We start from the raw sequence: 18,504 nt of genomic DNA, 5'->3' as shown, positions 1-18,504 counted from the left end.
GTAATGCCTCAACTCTTGGGGCTCGTCAGGGCGGGGGGTCCCCCAGTAAACCCATTTTGGAAAAACCCTTAAAGACTTCTGGAAAACTATTACTCGACTCTGTAGCAACTAGAAACTACATTCCCAATCTTATTTGATAGCTTACACCTTTGGCTTTAATAGAAAACATTTCAGAAAAAGCAAAATGTGTTTTTATTTTGAGGTTTGTGGCCTGAAAAGGTTGAAAACCACTGCTTCTAACTTTTTTCTGTTTCATCTTTTCGTAAATGTAACATTTACTTGATTATACTACAGCGTGAGTGAGTTCGAGAGCCAGTGCTGTTAGCCATTGGTTCTCAAAGTGGGGTCTGGGGTCCTTGAGGGAGTTCCAGGGGGTCCCCATCTAAATGATAGTTGGGAGCTAAATGGACCCTTATGGGTCTGTTCCATTTGGACAGAGTTAAATTAACATTGATTTTACAATATAAATTGGGGTCCCAGAGATATAAATGCCATTAAATGGGCGTCCGTGACCTAATGCATGTCAAACCGGGGATCCTTGAAATGAAAATGGTTGAGAATCACTGCTAGAGCCGTAAAAATCTTCATTTATGGGGTCCCTGGCGACAATGTGAAAGCTTTCTAAAAAGCGCCTGATCCTCTCCTCAGTACTCCTTCAAGGTGAGTCTCGTTGACGTCTGTGAGGAGACGGTCCGAGACCTGCTGGCCAGCGCAGAGGACGAGGGGGCACGGCAGGAGGTCTCCAAGGTCACGGTCACCTCAGAAGAGGAGGTAGGGAGAACGGAGCTTTAGTTTGTTCTAGGATCCCCATTAGCTTTTGCCATGACCAAACCTAATCTTCCTGGGGTCCGACACAGAAACAATGGGAATAGATGAGGTCACTTCTGGGGCTGCAGCTATCCATATCTATGACTTTTTCCGAGATTTTGTTTTTGTTTTTACAAATTCAAATAAAAATTTAAATAATTTATAATCTACTAAATTGATTGGTCTAATTAAGCCCCATTGTATGCTTGATGATCTGTGTAAAAAGCACATTGAATTGTTGTTGAAATGTGCCATACAAATCAAACTGCCTTGTCTTCCATGTATGCTGTCATCAGGTGCGTCATGTGATGGATGCAGCCTGGCAGCGGCGTGTCTCTGCCGGCTCCACCATCCAGCAGCCCTCCTCTGCTGGGGCACATTCACTGTTCCACCTGGACGTCCACGGGACGCATCCCGGCAGGCGCACCACCCACCACTGTGAGGGTTTGCTTACAATAATCTGGATTTAAAACCCCTTTAGGCCTAGAATTATTGAATGATTTAACTATTGAAAAATGGCAGATCTACAAGCTCGCAGCACTGCACACGAGTTTGTAGATCTGAAATCGTGTTTGCAAGTCTTTGAAGTTTGAATATCTTTTTAAAAGTGAATAGTGTTAAAATGGCTTAATCAGTGTTGTTGCACCCAGAGCATTTTTCTTAAAAGTAACCTGTCCAAAAGTTCTTCCGAGACATTAATAAAAGATTCCTGCATTTTTCCTGGGTGTGTTGTGGTTTAGCTTCCCTGTGCCTGGTGGATGTGACTGGCAGCGTGCAGACCCAGGACACCCTCGTCAGAGCCATCGCAGCCCTGGTGGACAAGGTGTGTATGTGTCACATCTCAGTTATAAACTCTGTACTTGGTCTGCTCCTTTTTTCTTTTTTTAACCCCTGATACACCAAATCCCTTCAACCGGAAATAGACCAACTACCATCTGATCCATGCGGCTTGTAGATCTGCTATATTTTCCAGGTTTACATCTTTTTGTGCCAGAATAGAGAATAGAGCCTGTGGTTAATCACACGATCCATTGCATCCCTGTTCTGTGGCGTGTTTCTAATGGGTGAAAACGGACAAAACGCTTGTGGAGAATAGATAAACATTTGGTGAAAATGACTACATATTTGTCAAAAATGGACAATCTACAAGCTCACAACTCGTCGTGACGGCGGCCAATTACAAGCAGAGCTTGTAGATCGGCATTTCCCTCAATTTGCCATCCGAATGAAATGTGGATAAAAGGCTTAAAGGAGCTATAGTCAACTTTTTCATTGTAGGGACGACACTTTGTTTACATCCTAGTCTATAGACTAGAATGTAAACAAAGTGTGGGTCTGACAATGGCCAAAATGATTATTTTATCATTATTTTACTCTTTTTGTGGTCATTTTTGAATAGAAACACATATATGAAGCTTATTTCTTTATAAAATATTTTCGAAACATTATTTTTATTTTAGCATCCGTTTTTCAAGAAAAAGTTGACTATAGCTCCTTTAATGTCAGTTTCTGGTTGGGGATCAGGCTAAATCGATCTCATCTTTTGCGTCCAAGGACCGCCCGCGGAATCCCTCCAGGCGAATCAAGCTGCTGCAGGTCCTGCAGCGATGCCTGGGAGGCCAGGAGAAGGTCAAGATGTAAGTACGTGCTTGATGTTAAAACATTGTTGCTGCTTTCGGGGGGGGAGTTGGGCTTCTGCTGCATTAAGGCAGCACTCATCATTGAGGGGATAAAGTACCTAGGACATGTTTTGGAATTAAATCAAATGCTTGTCATCTCCCAGATCACCGTTTATAATTTTAGTCATTAGTCAAATTTAGTAGATGAGGGGTGAAATAATCTCGTCTTTTTCTTCACCACCAGAATCATGTTGGTTAATGTCTCCCCGGAGTGGGACAGCTTTGAGGAGACATTGAGCTCGCTGAGGCTAGCCAGCAAGGTGAGTCACAGACTGGTGCCTTCATCTTGTTGTATTTAAGTTTTTTCTGTTTTTTTTATTTTTTTTAGGGTTTTCCTCAACAGCTGATGAGGTTGAACCATTGAAATGCTTCCCCGGTATTCATACTTTTTTTTGTGTTATCTAAGGTTGTTGGTGGTTGTATTAACATTTCCTTTTTTCTTCCAGATGGAATGACTTGGGTCTACGATTTTGTAATGGGTCTGCTTGCCATGTTTTTCTTTTTTGTACGTCTATTTTTATGTATTAAGTAAGTAATGTCCCATACTGTATGTAATAAAGGACTTTTAATTGCGTTGAGTGTCTTGAGTGCCATGTTCATTTATTTCCATTTGCACAAGTTTAAAATCGACAGGGGAAAGAATTATTAAATATTCTAAACAATCGTACTTTGGTTTCCGACAGCGCTGTTATTTGTTGTAATGTAAGGTTTGAATCCTAGCTTTACGTCAATGATCAGAAACTACTACTAGTCGCTTTAGTTAAGAGAGCTACAGCTTGTAACTCCATCCCCAGGCAGTAATGTTTTCAGGTTGGGATAACAATTCTATCCTCAGGAGAGGGAAACCCAAGCTTCAATTTATTGTAGTGTTCTAGTTCCAATTTTGTGTGCCATTGTTTTATCCTAAATTGGTATCCCGACCTGAAATGTTTGTTTACTAAGATGTTACTCCACAATATAGCAATGATTGATATCACAACAACATGGGAGCCTTTAAAGGAGTAGGCTATATCTCTAAAACTATGTATTTGACTATGTAACTATATATTTGAAACTAACATTTCAAATATTCATTTTCAGGAAAACATTTACACAGTAAGCTGAACATAAAGTTTAAACAGTGTTTCTAGGTGTAAGTATGTAGCTCTAGTAAACCAATAGGTTTTAAGTGCCTGTCTCTTACTACGTTGTATAGCTCTTCGAGACGAACGCGTGGATATGAAATTAATAAAAAAAAATCAGATTGTCTTCAAAACCCCCAAAATTACATAAGACTATATAGTAAGGCATCAAAACATAGATTTTAAGTCTTAAATTTCCGATAGTGCCTATCTTTTGGTATGTTGTATAGCTCGTCGAGACGAACGTGTGGATGTGTGACACATTGCTGTGCGACCCCTTGAACCCTACTTTTTTTCGACAAATGCGATAACTCGGAAACCAATAGGTTTTAAGCGCCCGTCTTTTAGTATGTTGTATAGCTCTCCGAGACGAACGCGTGGATATGAAATTAATTATTTTTTTCATATTGTCTTCAAAACCCCCAAAATGACATAAGACATAGATATAGGAGTCTTACTGGTGTTTGAAAAAATCGGCCTGATGGTGGCGCTATATGGGACAGATCCATGTTGATGACTGTGTAGCGATTTGCGTGATTTTAGGGCAAAATCTGTAGGAGTAGTGGCCAAAAATGTGTTTTAAAAAATCGGCCTGAAGGTGGCCTAAATGGGACAGATCCATGTTGATGACATGAGTGTAGAGCAAGTGTGTACCGATTTGCGTGATTTTAGGGCAAAATTTGTAGGAGCAGTGTCCAAAATTGTGTTTTGCAAGAATCGGCCTCATGGTGGCGCTAGAAGAGGGCCATGTGAGAATTGATGTGTGCAAAATTTGGCATGGATCGGGGCAACGGTTGCGGAGATATGAGCAGGGCAAAAGTGTGACGTGTGACTGACGGACTGACTGACGGACAGCCGGTGGAGGTTTTGATAGTAAATGCGACCTGACGGTCGCAATCATACAAAGATTTGGCAGCCTCTGAGGACCCCCCCCATTGATGTCCCCTGGTTAAGAAAGTAAAGGCTCAAGATATTTATAAACAATACAATTTATTCAATAAGTATATCCAGTATTTTTCATGTTTATTCTTTTTGTGCCCCTCCCCCCCCCTCCCCCCTAGCTTTTTACATAGTGGACAATTAATCTAAATTCAGCCCAAAATGTACAGGCAATATACAACTTTCTCCATAGGGAAAAACAATTATTATAAATATAGTCACTTCAGGAAGTATGTAGCCCTGTTAACAATAACACATTTTGTTTTGCTACATAATTTACCGTTGTTTCCACAAACACTGTTTTGCTTTAGATCTATCCAAAATATTAAATTATCCTCAAAAAAAAGTTTCGTGAATTCAGATTCTTACACGAATTTCAATTGAATAGTTTGCAAAAATCTAAAAAAAACGAACAAACATAATAGTAACTAAGTAGCACAGCAAAATGTGTAAAAAGTAAAATGGAATACTTTCCTAAATGACAGTGATATGTGGAAAGAGGCCTGTCTTAGTTGACCCATATACAGTATACAGTACTCTATGGTCCCAGAAAGCTACAGAAAAAGAAAGGAAAAAAGTACACAAGGAAAACTATTCCATCTGTAGGTGAAACAGGCAACAATATTGTAAAAAAGAAAACAACAACAACATTAAAATGTTAATCACTTAAACCCCAGCATCTGTATAGTGGGGAAAAGCTTTCGCTGAAAATACTAAGTTCGTCAGTCGGCTATTTTCTGGAAAAGCTCTCCACACAATAACAGAAAACAGAAAATACACTAGCATAGAGCTGAGGGACTCCGCTCAACCATATGGGGTTTAAGTGGTTAATGTGAATACATACACGCTTTGCACACGCCAAAAAAGGCAAAGCAAACAGACGAGTGTTCTTTTTGTATTCAGTCACAGATTTGAATACATTCTGATCGACCACTTCCAAACCTTGACGTCCTTATGTTGTCATCATAGGAAAAAAACTTATATTTATAGCAGATCTACAAGCTCACAAACGCACCACAATGCAATGCATTGTGAGCTTGTACACAGGCAATTTTTATAAATATATTTTTTTAAAAGAAGAAAAAAGCTCACCAAATGGGGACATACTGTACACTAGAAAACTGTTTGGGATTTTGAATTTCACGCAATACCAGTTGTCAACCAGCAGGTGTCCTACCTGGCGAAATGATTAAAATGTATGATCAAAATGTGCTAGTTGTATTAACATACTCTTCCATAAAGATAGCATAAAATATCATTTTATGCACTAAAAAAAGTTATGAATTGCAGCTTTAAGTGGTTAAGCCAGTATATCGCAACATGTGGCGCCCCCTTCCCCCAGGCGTGCCTTGTCTGTTTAGAGGTATAGTCCCACATTTTTAATGGGTTAAGCTAAGGGAGCATACTGTAGTAGCTTGTTGCAGTTCAAGATGAGTGCTCTGCAGTTGTAAACCCGTTTAGGTTCTCAAAAGGGGGCTTTCAATTCCTTAAGTATCACAGTGCTAGAATTGTAAAGTTTAATCTCTAATATTATACATACATGGATTATTTTTGCTCCTCTTTAAGCCGTTTCATTGGTTTCACTTAGTACTCACACACTGGATTTCGACGTCCGGTCCGAACACTGGGCCAGAACCACACCTAGGCTAGTAAAGCTACTTGACAGCAGAGCTATTATAGGATGGCGTATGTAAACACAGTGGGTAATGGTTTTCCATGCCAACATATCCCCATTCCGACACACCAGGTTAGCTTTCACCAGCGTCGGCAGGTTAGCATTCACCAGAGTTGGGTTAAGGTTAGGTTTAGGTGGTGGGAATGGCAATATGTCGGAGTGCTGACATGTAACCCCTCGGTGTTCTGCTGGCCACACTTTGCTTTGTGCTTCATTGACGACTGCGTCGCTCGGGCAGAAATAGTTTTCCTTCCAGTCAGTGTCGCGGTCGTGCGTCAAAGCATAAAGGCTTTACTGCAGCATTATTATTATTAACTACATGAACCCTACATTCTCCCTGTTGTCCCAAGCCTCCATATTCTGTGAAAATATAGGCAAACATTCAGCCAAAAGTAGGAGATCTATGAAGTCACGTCGCGACGCGGGCCTCGCCGTGAGCCTCGCCGTGAGCTAGTAGATTGTCTGTTTTCAGCAAAGAGTTAAGAGCGGGGAAACGGTATGGGTACAAGGACGCCAGATCCCTGGGAGAACTCGGTCAACAAAGTATATAGGGTTTGAGGGGTTAATGTGACATCTTATTATGAAAAGTGAACTGCCTTCGGTGTGTCATTTTCAAAAGGATCACTAGTGTAACACAATCATAGCAACACACGCGCGCACGCACACACGCGCGCACACACACACACACACACACACACACACACACACACACACACACACACACACACACACACACACACACACACACACACACACACACACACACACACACACACACACACACACACACACACACACACACACACACACACACACACACACACACACACACACTGCTAACCTAGAAGCCGTTCACATTCAAAGGGCCATTTTGTCCTAGAACTAAACTCGGCCTTCTAGGAACAGAGATCATCCGCAGCCATCCTCACCAAAGACAATCCGAATTTGTACATTGAAGAAATTTTCGCTAAACACCCAATATAAAAGGTTCTCGTTCTGGTCCCATGTCAAACCTTCAAATCGTCAGAGTCGGTCAGAAATCTTGTATGTCCAAAACAGTAACTTTTCAGTAAAAAAAAAGTGTTCCAAAGGATCCAATGTAGTTATACTCACACTCTCTTATTAATACGTTGCATTGGTTCAATATTTATATAACCCAAAGACAATCATTTATTTTTAATGTTCTGTTTATGTTAATGTTTTATTTAAAAAAGAAAAATGTTATTTGTTTTTGAAACCTTTGTACTGCTACTACCCTGGACACGGCTCCCTCGAAAAACAGATGCCATATCTCAGTATAATTTTACCTTGATTATAAAAACATGGAGACACAAGGCTTCTGCCCAACAACACACCGACGCAATGTTAGCAACCCTGTGACATCGCCTTCTGTAAACTCAAAGTTAGCAACAGCTGCTGATGTGCAAAGATCAACCACAGTGACATACTGCTAGTGACATAGTGACATACTACTGGCATAGTGTCTCTTGGACATTGACATCTACTACAATTGGATTCAACAGACAATGCCAAAGTACAAATACAGAACATTTTGTTGTGTCGTAAATGAGGAATTCACCTCATAGTGGCGTGATTGTCCTTTAAGCGCAACTCATATAGTCAACCCTAACTAGTAAATAATTTACTTGCAAAGTTATTTTATGTTTTGATGACCAGCAGCATAACGTTTTCTTTTTTGAATAAATAGTCTTTCTAAAAGTGTAGGGCCTTGTGGCCACCTGAATAGACTTGATGTGGAACTTCATAGTGTCCACAAAACAGATCAGTTATCAATAGTCTTTGTCTAAATATTTGGACGCAGATTAAATCAAATTGAATGTAATGCAATACAGTGATTCTCATCTAACCCATTTTGTAAAAAAAAAAAAAACGAATGTTACTCCCATAACTCTCAGAGGGCACGAATGGAACCGAACGCACCCGTTAAAGGTCCATCTGGTTCCATTTGTACTGTACACTGTCAGATCTATAAGGGTCCATTTGGTTCCTAACTATCAATCATTTCGCTGGGGGGGTACCCGGAACCTCATGTCAGTCCACAAAGCAAAAACATGGTGACGTTAACTTCAACTTAAAATAGCTATGAGCAGAAACAAAAGAAAAGTCTACATTCATTTTCCTCCTCATTTCTGCTTAGGCCATCCATTACGCCGTTGCCGTTTGCACAGCAGGGGGCGCAAATGCTGCATGCAGCATTGCTGCGGCATACTGTACATAGGCCTACCACAGCAGGAGTCAGAGAGAGAGAGAGAGAGAGAGAGAGAGAGAGAGAGAGAGAGAGAGAGAGAGAGAGAGAGAGAGAGAGAGAGAGAGAGAGAGAGAGAGAGAGAGAGAGAGAGAGAGAGAGAGAGAGAGAGAGAGAGGGGGGGGGGGGGGGGGGGGGTGTTCTAATCCAGGCCCAGGATTTCATTCTCACCCGCTGGCCACGTGCCTCCACTGGAGAGGAGGAGGTGCTTGTGATCACATTTTCAGAGTGCTCTGTTATGGCGCCATGGACACCCTTGATTATGCTGCTGTCACACTAACACTTAAACGTACAGTCGGTTTGCGCTCCGCGTTGCACACAGAAAATATCTGATCTACAAGCGCACAACGGGCCGCAGCGTGGCCCGCTGCGAGCTTGTAGATCAGATATTTCCAGGGCAAGACACCGGCGTGCAACTATAGGTATAAAATCACCATAAGACCAGTGTACAGACAGACGCTACTACTGAATGACACGCACGCACGCGCGCGCACACGCACACGCACACACACAACGTGGAACTGACTGGTACCTAAACGAATGCTGTAAACTTAACCCTGCCTAATCTGTTCAGACTGAATTCAATACATGCATTACCTTTTGATAGATTTGATATTTATGCTTGATAATAAAATCATAATATCATAATTTAAGTTTGTGTTAACCACATTGACACCTGGCATCCGTGTGCTGGGCAAATCTATTGAACAAGGCAGATCTTAGATTGGAGCTTGTAGATTGGCTATTTTCAATATTTTACAGGGCTTAAGTGCTTTAGAAAATGCATGAACAGTGGCAACGATTGAATATATTACTGTGTGGCTTTTGTTCAGAACTTGTCACAAGGCCAGCAGCAGTGCCAGCCATCCTCAAGAAAAGAAAAACGAGCTCCGTGTCGCTCTCCTCATCATTCTAAACTACTGCTCCAGTATCTGCAGTTGTACGTGGGAAGTGAGGAAGGGCACATGAGGATACCTGCACCGCGATACATCCTGCCACAAGCCAAAGCCCGGACTCTCTACCACGATACATCCTGACACAAGCTGATGCGATCGCGCGACCAGCGCAAGCTATCGGCCTCGCAGACACACTCTCTCTACTTCGGCACCCAGGTTTTTGCGTTCACCGGTCAGAAAAAACACGGGGACACAAACGTTACGGGAAACTGGTTTACGTGTGTCCTTTTGGAATGTTCCGAGTTCACCTTCAGCGGCGGTAAGCACTTTCCGAGCAGTTTAGTTCTGCGGGGTGGCGTGTCTCCCCTCCAGCTCCCGTCTCTCCGTAAGGGCTTCCGAGGGGCCTTGCGGTTCTCCCCCACGGCCTGGAGGTGGGGCTCTTAACCGGGGGTGCCTCTTCAGCACCGGCCCAGCCCAGCCCTGCGGCCTGGTTCTGACACGCCGGGGGTTCAGGCCAGCTTCAGCGTGCTGACAGGGAAGGAGGGCATGGTCACCATAGTCATAGTCTGACCCACCAGCTGCGGGTGGTGGGCGGTCACCACCTGGGCAGTCCCCACCGGCGTCTGCTTGCCCACGACGGTGGCCGTGGGCTGGCCGGGCGCTGTGCCGTTCACGTGAGCGTGGGCGTGGGTGAGAGTGTGCGTGATGTGGCCCACCACGGCCGGCTGCGAGGCCGCCACTACGGGCTGCGGGGAGTACAGGGCGGGGAGGTGCTGGCTCAGGTGGGCCACGGGCAGCGGGTGCACCGTGATGTGGCTGATGGGCTGCGGGTGCTGCTGGTGCTGGTGGTGGGCGGCGGTCAGCTGCACCGCGCCACCGGCGGTGGTGGCAGGCGCCAGGTGGGCGATGTGTTTGGGACCCCCGGCCTGGATGTATAGGGACGAGAAATAAATAATCAATACGTGTTTTGGGCATGACATTATACACTAAAATCACAAAAAATATCAATAAAGGGGGGTTCCACTTGGTGTCAAGGAGACTTTTTCTTTAATAGAACAGGGTGCAAGGCAAAAGAACACAACGTTCCGATGTCTATTATATGTTCGTCAGGTCATCATGACCTGACGAAGCTATAATAGACATCCTGTCTATTATATCTTCATTTTTTTTAGAAGAAAAGAAGAATGAAGAAGGCACTGGACAACTCTTTGATAGAACAGGGTGACCGTGCAAGGACACAACGTTTCAAAGTCCATTATATCTTCGTCAGGTCATCATGTAATTGTAAAGTAATAGAACGTCCTGTTCTATTAAAGAATACGGCTCCAATCAACTGAGTTGCTCCAGTGCAGGGCCGGTAAGCGGCATAAGAAGTCTATGCCACAAGCATCATCGAACTGTCATAGTATAGTAATAATAGTATTAATTCAGAATAATGGAGAAACCTGTGAACATTTGCACCTCAGAAGATCAAACTTCTTGAGAAAGCTTGGCTTGTCTTTCTTCCTGTGAAGTCTGCTAATGTTCAGTCATTTCTGGTGATCAACTTTAGTAATATCCAATGAAGATGTCTGCACCTTTCTAGACAGATGAAACTAGCTCAACAGGGTTGAGGAGATGACTCATAGGGAAGTAAATTGGGCATCACAGTCTGCGGTGATGTGGCCAAGAAGAGGATATTTCATTTGATGTACACTTCTATGGTCTCTGCAGGAACAGGAGGAAATGTCAAACTCGCAGGCAATCAAAACGTGTGATCCTATGTTCTGCCTGAATGTTCACAAGATTCTCAATTAGTCTGAACCCTTACTGTGACTGTCTATGATGGGTATCTCAAATGACAGGTGGGAATTATCAGCCTGGTCAAATTATTCAAAGTTGCAGTGTTGGACAGTCACAGTAAGAACACTTTTAAAAGAAATGACAACCTCCTCATAAATGTAGTGAAGTCCCAAAAGCATTTGGGTCCCCATCCGGAATCAAAGGTGGTACATTATTGGCTTAGGAATGCCTTTAAGGAAACAATAAAACTGGCACGTCCACACACACACACACACACACACACACACACACAGCTTAATGAAATGAACTGCCCAAATCCACCGCTCACTTCAAACTGGGTTTGATTTTTAAATCAGTGTGTGGACTTCTATATTTTTCATACCGTATGCATTAAGCCCGATTTTTTACACCGTCAAAAATATCTTGCTTAAGGCCACCAGGAGAGGACCGGTCCTGCTCCAACTAACTGCCTTCTTTATTCAGCTTAAAAAAAACTAAAATAAGAACATTTTTGCTCAAGTCAAACACTGACTGGCTTATTCTACCCCTGACCCTCACCTGGATGACGTGGTTGACCGCTTGGATGACCGAGGCGTGGGAGGCGGCGGCGTGGGCGATGACGGTGGGCTGCAGGGTGGCGTGGGCGGTGGGCTGGGGGAGCAGGGTGGCACGGATGGGTGTCGGGGTACAGGAGGAGGGGGTGTAGGGGGCCATGGAGGGCCTGATGGACAGGGGCTGCTGGGGGGAGCAGAGAGCCACGGCCTGCTGGGACTGAGGTGGAGGCTGAAGGAGAGGTTGTTGGTGCTGGATGGAGACCAGGGTGGTGGTGGTGCCGCTGGTGGAGGAGGGTGGGGTGGACGACATGGGGGCCAGGGTCACGGTGGTCACAGTGGAGCGGAGCTCCGGCTGCAGGGCCTGAGGCGAGGGGGTGGTGCTGGTGGGGGCGGGGGGTCTGGCTCTGGGGGCGGGGTCGTCGTCCAGGTCGTCGTCCATGATGTCTTCACCTTCTGCGGGACGAAACAACCAGAACAAAATTACACTGGGGTCATCGCCATGCTGGGCATTTTGGTCAAAATTATATATTTTTTTTGACACAGACATAAAAAATTAGTGGACCAGAAACACATAAAGAGCTAGCCCACCCTGAATGACCATAACAGGTCTGTAACTCTGAGAGTGAAAAAGTTATTTTCGATCTGTCTTAAGGGAACTTTTCCTCATGACATACTGTACTGTAGGGGCGGCATAGCTGAATGGTTCCCGCCTGGGGGACCGGAGCCCCTGGTTGTCCCTGGTTCGATTCCATGCCAGGCCAGCAATGTCGATGTGAGTCCCTGAGCAAGACTCTTAACCCCTAATTGCTCACGTGCTCCTTGTGGGCAGCGAATCAGCTGGGTTGGGCTGAAAATACTGAATTTCCCCCTCGGGAGGAAGTAGGTAACTATTATTATTATTGTATCTTAGGGGGAAAAGATTTACATATTTGACATAAATGTAAGGTGCTGTAAAGTAAACATTTTATTCAGGGGTGCCTTGAATTAAAAGTTTTTTTTTTTTTTACAAAAATGTTTGACACAACTGCGGCGGACCACATCAGTGGTCCTTGAGGAGGTTCCAGGTGGTCCCCAGCTAAATGATGGAGAGTTGGTAACCAAATGAACCCTTATTTTTTTAACTCTTGAGAGTGTAAAATTAAACCAAATGGACCCATAACCCTTACGGGTCCATTTGGTTTCATTTTATAATGGACCGTGATATGAAAAACCACTGGTATATAGCGGGTGTGTACCTGAGGCAGTGGAGGTGGAGGCCTGGTCTTCCTCTGGCTGCACCGTCTGCCGCAGCACGCGCTCCATCTCCATCACGTCCATCCACTGGCTCAGCTCCTTCTTCAGCTCCGACAGCCGCTGCTGCGTGGCGATCTTCTCCCGCGCCAGGCGTTCCATCTCGTGCTCGTACTCCTTCTCCTTGCGCTTTAAGGTCTGCGTATAAAACACACAAGAAAGGACAAAAAACATCAGAAAGGGATAGAGTGATACGAGTCAAACCGCCAAAATCATTTTGTTTATTTTTGGAACACAGTTCTTATATGACACGATACGAAAAAAGTCTACGGGACCCATCAGGGTAGGATGTGTAAATGACGTCAAACTACGGTTCTCTATTTGGCCCAGCAGGCAGTGAAATGTGCCTGTCTTTCAGAAGAGCCTCTATCATAGTCCAAGGTTAAGAGCTATCACCTCACCGCATTGTAGTTTTCTAGCTATCACCTAGGCCTTGTTATACATGTTTAGGTGATAGCTAGAAAACTACACCGCGGTGAGGTGATAGCTCTTCACCTTGGACTATGATAGAGGCTTCAGGGTAGTGGTCAGGGGAGGCATCAGTTTTGTCTGTCCCTTCATATGCCCTCTAAACCCAGAAGTTCTCACAAACTGTTTCATGTCAAGGACGGACAAATTGAAATGTATTTGGCTGCGAATTCTTTCTACAGCAGACATACTGTACAACCTCAAAACATGTCGCATCACAAGGCGCAGTGACCTCAAATATCGTCTATTTTCGATTAGCCTAAGTATTAAATAGGGTTCAAGCGGTTGAAATGATTCTGACGTCATGGTAACAGATTTATGGGGAGCACCTGGACCCCCTAGACCCCACTTTTGAGAACCACTTCTGTAAACAAAATCATTTGCTTACAAGGATTGCTTTTTTTATGGTTGGGGGCTCTTGTCAGGCCAGTGCAGGAGGATTTAATCATCTCTCTGGTCATCGTCTCTGATGACATCTCCCTTAATGAAGTCCATAACAACATTGTTGAGTGGCCCTCCTCTACAACCAGATGTCATTCATGATCCTCCCTTTTGACTTTATGAATTAAAGCTCCTAAGCCGTTATGAAAGCCATCTGCCAGCCAGGCAGCAGAGAGGACTCTGAGCACCACCACCGGTGGCTCTGCAATGCTGCCTTTCTTCCGCCATTAACTCCTTGTTTGGGGAAATGTGTGTTAAATGTGTATTTCTCTATCCTGTTTCGTGAATCCGTAATAATCTGCTTAAACATAATCCATGTCCCAACAGCCATGACACCATGTAAACACATAACGCCCTCCATGGAGACCACAGTGCTTTAGATCGTTGGGGGAGAAGAAACCTCATGTCCATATTTTAACTCGTTTTTTTTTCATAAATGAACACCCTACTTCAGGGGTCTTCAACGTTTTCAAGCCAAGGACCCCTTAGTTGAGAGAGAGATGAAGCAGGGACCCCCACAGCCTTTTCATAGATTCCATATAGTTTCATTGTTTGACAGCACAATCATCAGTGTATTTTGGATTCGTGTCAATTTGTGTTTTCAGATATTTAACCACTTGAACCGTCAATACTTAATAAACTTGACCTTTCACTCTGTACTTAGTCTGCTCTTTTTCCCCTCTACACCAAAGCTCTTTGCCGAAAATAGCCGATCTACAAGCTCACAACGCCTCGCAGCGCGAGGCGTTGTGAGCTTGTAGATCGGCTATTTTTGGCAAAAGTTCTCCGAATATGGACGCTAAGGTTCAAGTGGTTAATATAAAAAAGGAGGAAAAAAAAGCTTCTATCACACAAAGATTTGGGGGACCCCCTGTAATAACTCTGAGGACCCCCTAGGGGTCCCGGACCCCCTGTTGAAGACCCCTGCCCCACTTGATCATACTACAGCGTCACACAAAATCATCCAAAGTAGCAGTCAGATCCACAAGCTCGAAGTGCGTCGCTTCGAGCCACGTTTCGACCTTTCAGATCTGCTACTTTTTGAATTTGAATTGAATTTGAATCCTGAAGTGAAAAGTAATAGTTTGGGACATACTGTATGAGGTTTCCACCCGACAGAGACGATATAATTTTCTTATTTAAAGAGGCGGTGCCATAGTTTTGTACTTTTTCTGGTTTTCATGTGTCTAGGAGGTTGACAGTACTTCATTAGACCCCCTGGTGTGGTTGTTATGAGCAATTATGTATTCCCTTTGTATTTTGGGTTTCTTCCCCGAGGCTGCCACCTTGTGAGTCAAAAGTGCCGATCCAAAAACACAGATTGAGTGACATCATTCAATCATCCCCTCCCCTTTTACCATTTACCCAACACTGTGGCTGTGGCTAACTTCAGCTGGGTCACCACCGACCATGCCAACCAGGCATACTTAATGAACTGGTGGGTGTGGCCACATAAAAACCTAATTTTAACTCTTTCTGTAAACTTTTTTGGAAAATAGCTTCCTCCTAGTATAATCATAATACCTGATAATCATGTTTTAATGGGGGGGAAATCATGGCACCCCATCTTTAAGCACAGACCAGAGCGTCGTCATTTTGAACAACAGACTCCAGTTCATGCTGGAGGAGTCCGTAACTTTGTCCTACACTGGATTACATTTTTTGGTTTATTTTGTGCAACCTTTTGCCTGAGGCTAAATCTCATTAAATGGTGGTCTGTGGCTCAAATGCTGAATAAATAATGGGCCTTGATAGGAAAAAAGTTTGAAAACCACTGAGGTAAAAAAAAAAGAAAAAAGAACACCAAAACGCTTACGTTATAAAATGGCATGTGTCAACGACCGACGAACTGAAACAGGAATGTTTTGCTACAACAGCCCCGATTGACTGGAGAGGAAAAACAACAGGCTCAGAGAAAACTCCACATGATGAGGAGGGAGGGGAGGAGGGAGGGCAGGGGGAGAGGAAGGGGGAGGAGAGGAGGGAGGGCAGGGGGGGGAGTCACACATGGAAAGTGGGCGGTCCTTCCAGGCAACAGTCAGCTCCCCGTGACCCAGTTTCCCGTAAGAGGTCAGCTGATACAGGAGATCCAAACAAACTGGTGTGTGCGCGCGTGTGTGCATGCGTGTGTCGGTCCTGCAGCAAAGCATGGGAGATGCAGTCTAACAATATATTTAGAAAACATTGTGAAATCATATAACAGAGCGTATACGACTTCACACAGTCACAATGAGACAAGTTTGACTTGGGGGGGGGGGGGTGACCACTATACGGCTATTATCACTGGCCTCAATCCTTGTTTTTCCCCCCCCAGATCTGCAAGTCCTCATCGTGGTTAATTAACTACATCAGCTGTCATTGATTGTGACTTTGTCCACGCCTATTGCCTGTATTGTGTCAGACCTGACGAATAACCGCTTGGGTTGAAGAAACATCAAGTTAATAAACTTATTACAGATTCGAGTTTTCGAAAGAATCCCTTCGTATCAACGTTGTTTCTTCTGTTTGTTTGCCGAGATCTACAGGGAAAAGTCCAAACGTCCTTGAAATCACATCCTATACTGTCTCTTCTTAGACAGGACTGTAAAATGTTAAATCATTGTTGCCACATAGCTCTTGTTTCTCGGGGCGGCTGAGTGACTCATAAGCCATAATAAAAAGGCATTTATCCGAAGGCTGGACTTCCTGGACTGTAAGGATTCATGGTCAGATGAACCAGCGTGTGGGAGTAGTTAGTAGTACCAGAGTGCATCATGTCACACATGGAGCCATTTGTGAATGTGTGAGAGACCTGTTGCTGGGGGGGGGGGGGGGGGGGGGGGGGGGGTGTTGCTTCAGCGTGTCAGTCTGTCCTTGGTGTACATGCATTATCTGCTACAGAATGTTGTCGTCTCTGTCGGGTAGAAACCTCCAAAACTGTTATTTTAAAGGATTAAAAAAAAAAAAAAAAAAAAAAACAGCTACTTTTGCCGCTAATTTTGAGGCTCTTGAGTGACGCTGTAGTGTGATCAAATAGGGCGTTTAATTTACGAAAATTACACATTTCGGAAAATGGCCGACCGACAAGCTTTCTTTTTGCCTGACAAAGCAGGTTATTAATCTACCAATAAAAATAAAAATAAAAAAAGGTTTGGAGGTACAAGGTTTCGTCCCCACAATGACAACATATAAATAGCCATGAGGGACAAAAAGGCTGGACCTGCCTTAATTCAGCACCTGTTTGCAAGCCTTGATCCAGGATTAGAGCAACAGTCAGCCCTGGGAGAGCAGCAGTGGTGGAAAAAGTACGCACATTTTCTGCTTAGGTAAAAGTATCAATACTGCATTGTAGAAATACTCTGTTACAATTAGAAGTCCAGAATTCAAAATTGACTTGAGTAAAAGTACAAAAGTATTGGTATCAACGTGCCGAAAGTAAAAGTACTCATTATGCACAATGTCCCATTTCAAGTTTTCGAAGGTATACAAATCTTTTGAAAATAGCCGATCTACAAGCTCACAATGCGATGCAGCGCGACACATTGTGGGCTTGTAAATCGTCTATTTTCAAATGGCCGAAGGTTAATGTATGTTTTGTACTAATAATACAAATCTGCAAAGTAACTAGCAACTTAAGTGCTCAAATAAATGTAGTGGAGTAAAAGTAACATTTTTGGATCCGAGGTGTAGTAAAAGTATTGGAAATACTCAATAAGTGAAGTACAAAGATCTCAAAATTGTACTTCAGTACAGTACTTAAGTACATCTACTTACTTTACACATCTGTAGAGCAGTCACCACTCACCAAACCATGTAAACACTAAACACTCCACAGGTTTAAGATGTCTCCTTGCTGTCAGACATGTCCATATTTGAACTTGTAATGGTTTCTTTTAATTGATTAAATGCCCTACTTTGTCATACAGTACTACAGTATCACTCAAAAGTAGCAAAACTAGCTGGTTTAATAAATATTGAGCCAATGAAACAAGGGCTTGTGACAAAATAATAACTACATTGGAGGCATTGAAACACAGGTTATATTTTACCATTATACCTGAATGGCAACAGAACCTTTTTGTAATTTGGACATAGACAACTACAGTTAACATTGTTCCAAAGAAACACACACACACACACACACACACACACACACACACACACACACACACACACACACACACACACACACACACACACACACACACACACACACACACACACACACACACACACACACACACACACACACACACACACACACACAAATACTACTGTACTGACATGCATTCACTTTCACTATCTTATCCAAAAAAAAGAGAAGAGGAAAAATAGATCACATGCTTCACTGAACTAATGAGTCACATGTGCTCGTCACAAAGTCCTGGTTAGCACACTGGGTGCCTCTGACTCGTCTCATTGGACGGGAACATTCATCAGAGGGAACTAAGAGACAGATCTTCTATCCAACCAGAAGCCAGGAGGGCCAACGCTTCTGTCTCCAACGTGGCGAAAAGCAGGTTTTCGAGTTTCGGCAAATTAGGTACTCAAGTAGTGGTATCCCCATTTCTTTGTAGTTGCTATGGCAACAACTGAAATACCCTCAC

The 18,504-nt window shown here is 43.7% G+C and overlaps 1 protein-coding gene across 3 annotated transcripts in view; it reads right to left on the bottom strand.

The window, feature by feature from the left end:
- Positions 1-8,101: 8,101 nt before the first annotated feature.
- mnta (MAX network transcriptional repressor a) overlaps positions 8,102-18,504 on the bottom strand; it is a 42,479-nt gene continuing 32,076 nt past the window's right edge. For 2 of the 3 annotated variants that reach the window (XM_080730848.1, XM_080730849.1), the window contains 3 exons: positions 12,955-13,147; positions 11,724-12,172; positions 8,102-10,309 (listed from right to left, as the gene is read on the bottom strand). In XM_080730848.1, coding sequence (XP_080586974.1) covers positions 9,893-10,309; positions 11,724-12,172; positions 12,955-13,147 — 1,059 coding nt within the window. In that variant the 3' untranslated portion in view covers positions 8,102-9,892. Of the gene's footprint in view, positions 10,310-10,407; positions 11,414-11,723; positions 12,173-12,954; positions 13,148-18,504 lie in introns of those variants that run through there. The other variant, XM_080730850.1, reaches the window with a different exon arrangement.

The sequence above is a fragment of the Nannobrachium achirus genome (assembly GCF_963921795.1).
Source record: "Nannobrachium achirus genome assembly, chromosome: 8".
NCBI lineage: Eukaryota > Metazoa > Chordata > Actinopteri > Myctophiformes > Myctophidae > Nannobrachium > Nannobrachium achirus.
The sequence above is the reverse complement of the archived record's forward strand: the minus strand, read 5'-3'. Positions and strand labels throughout refer to the sequence as shown.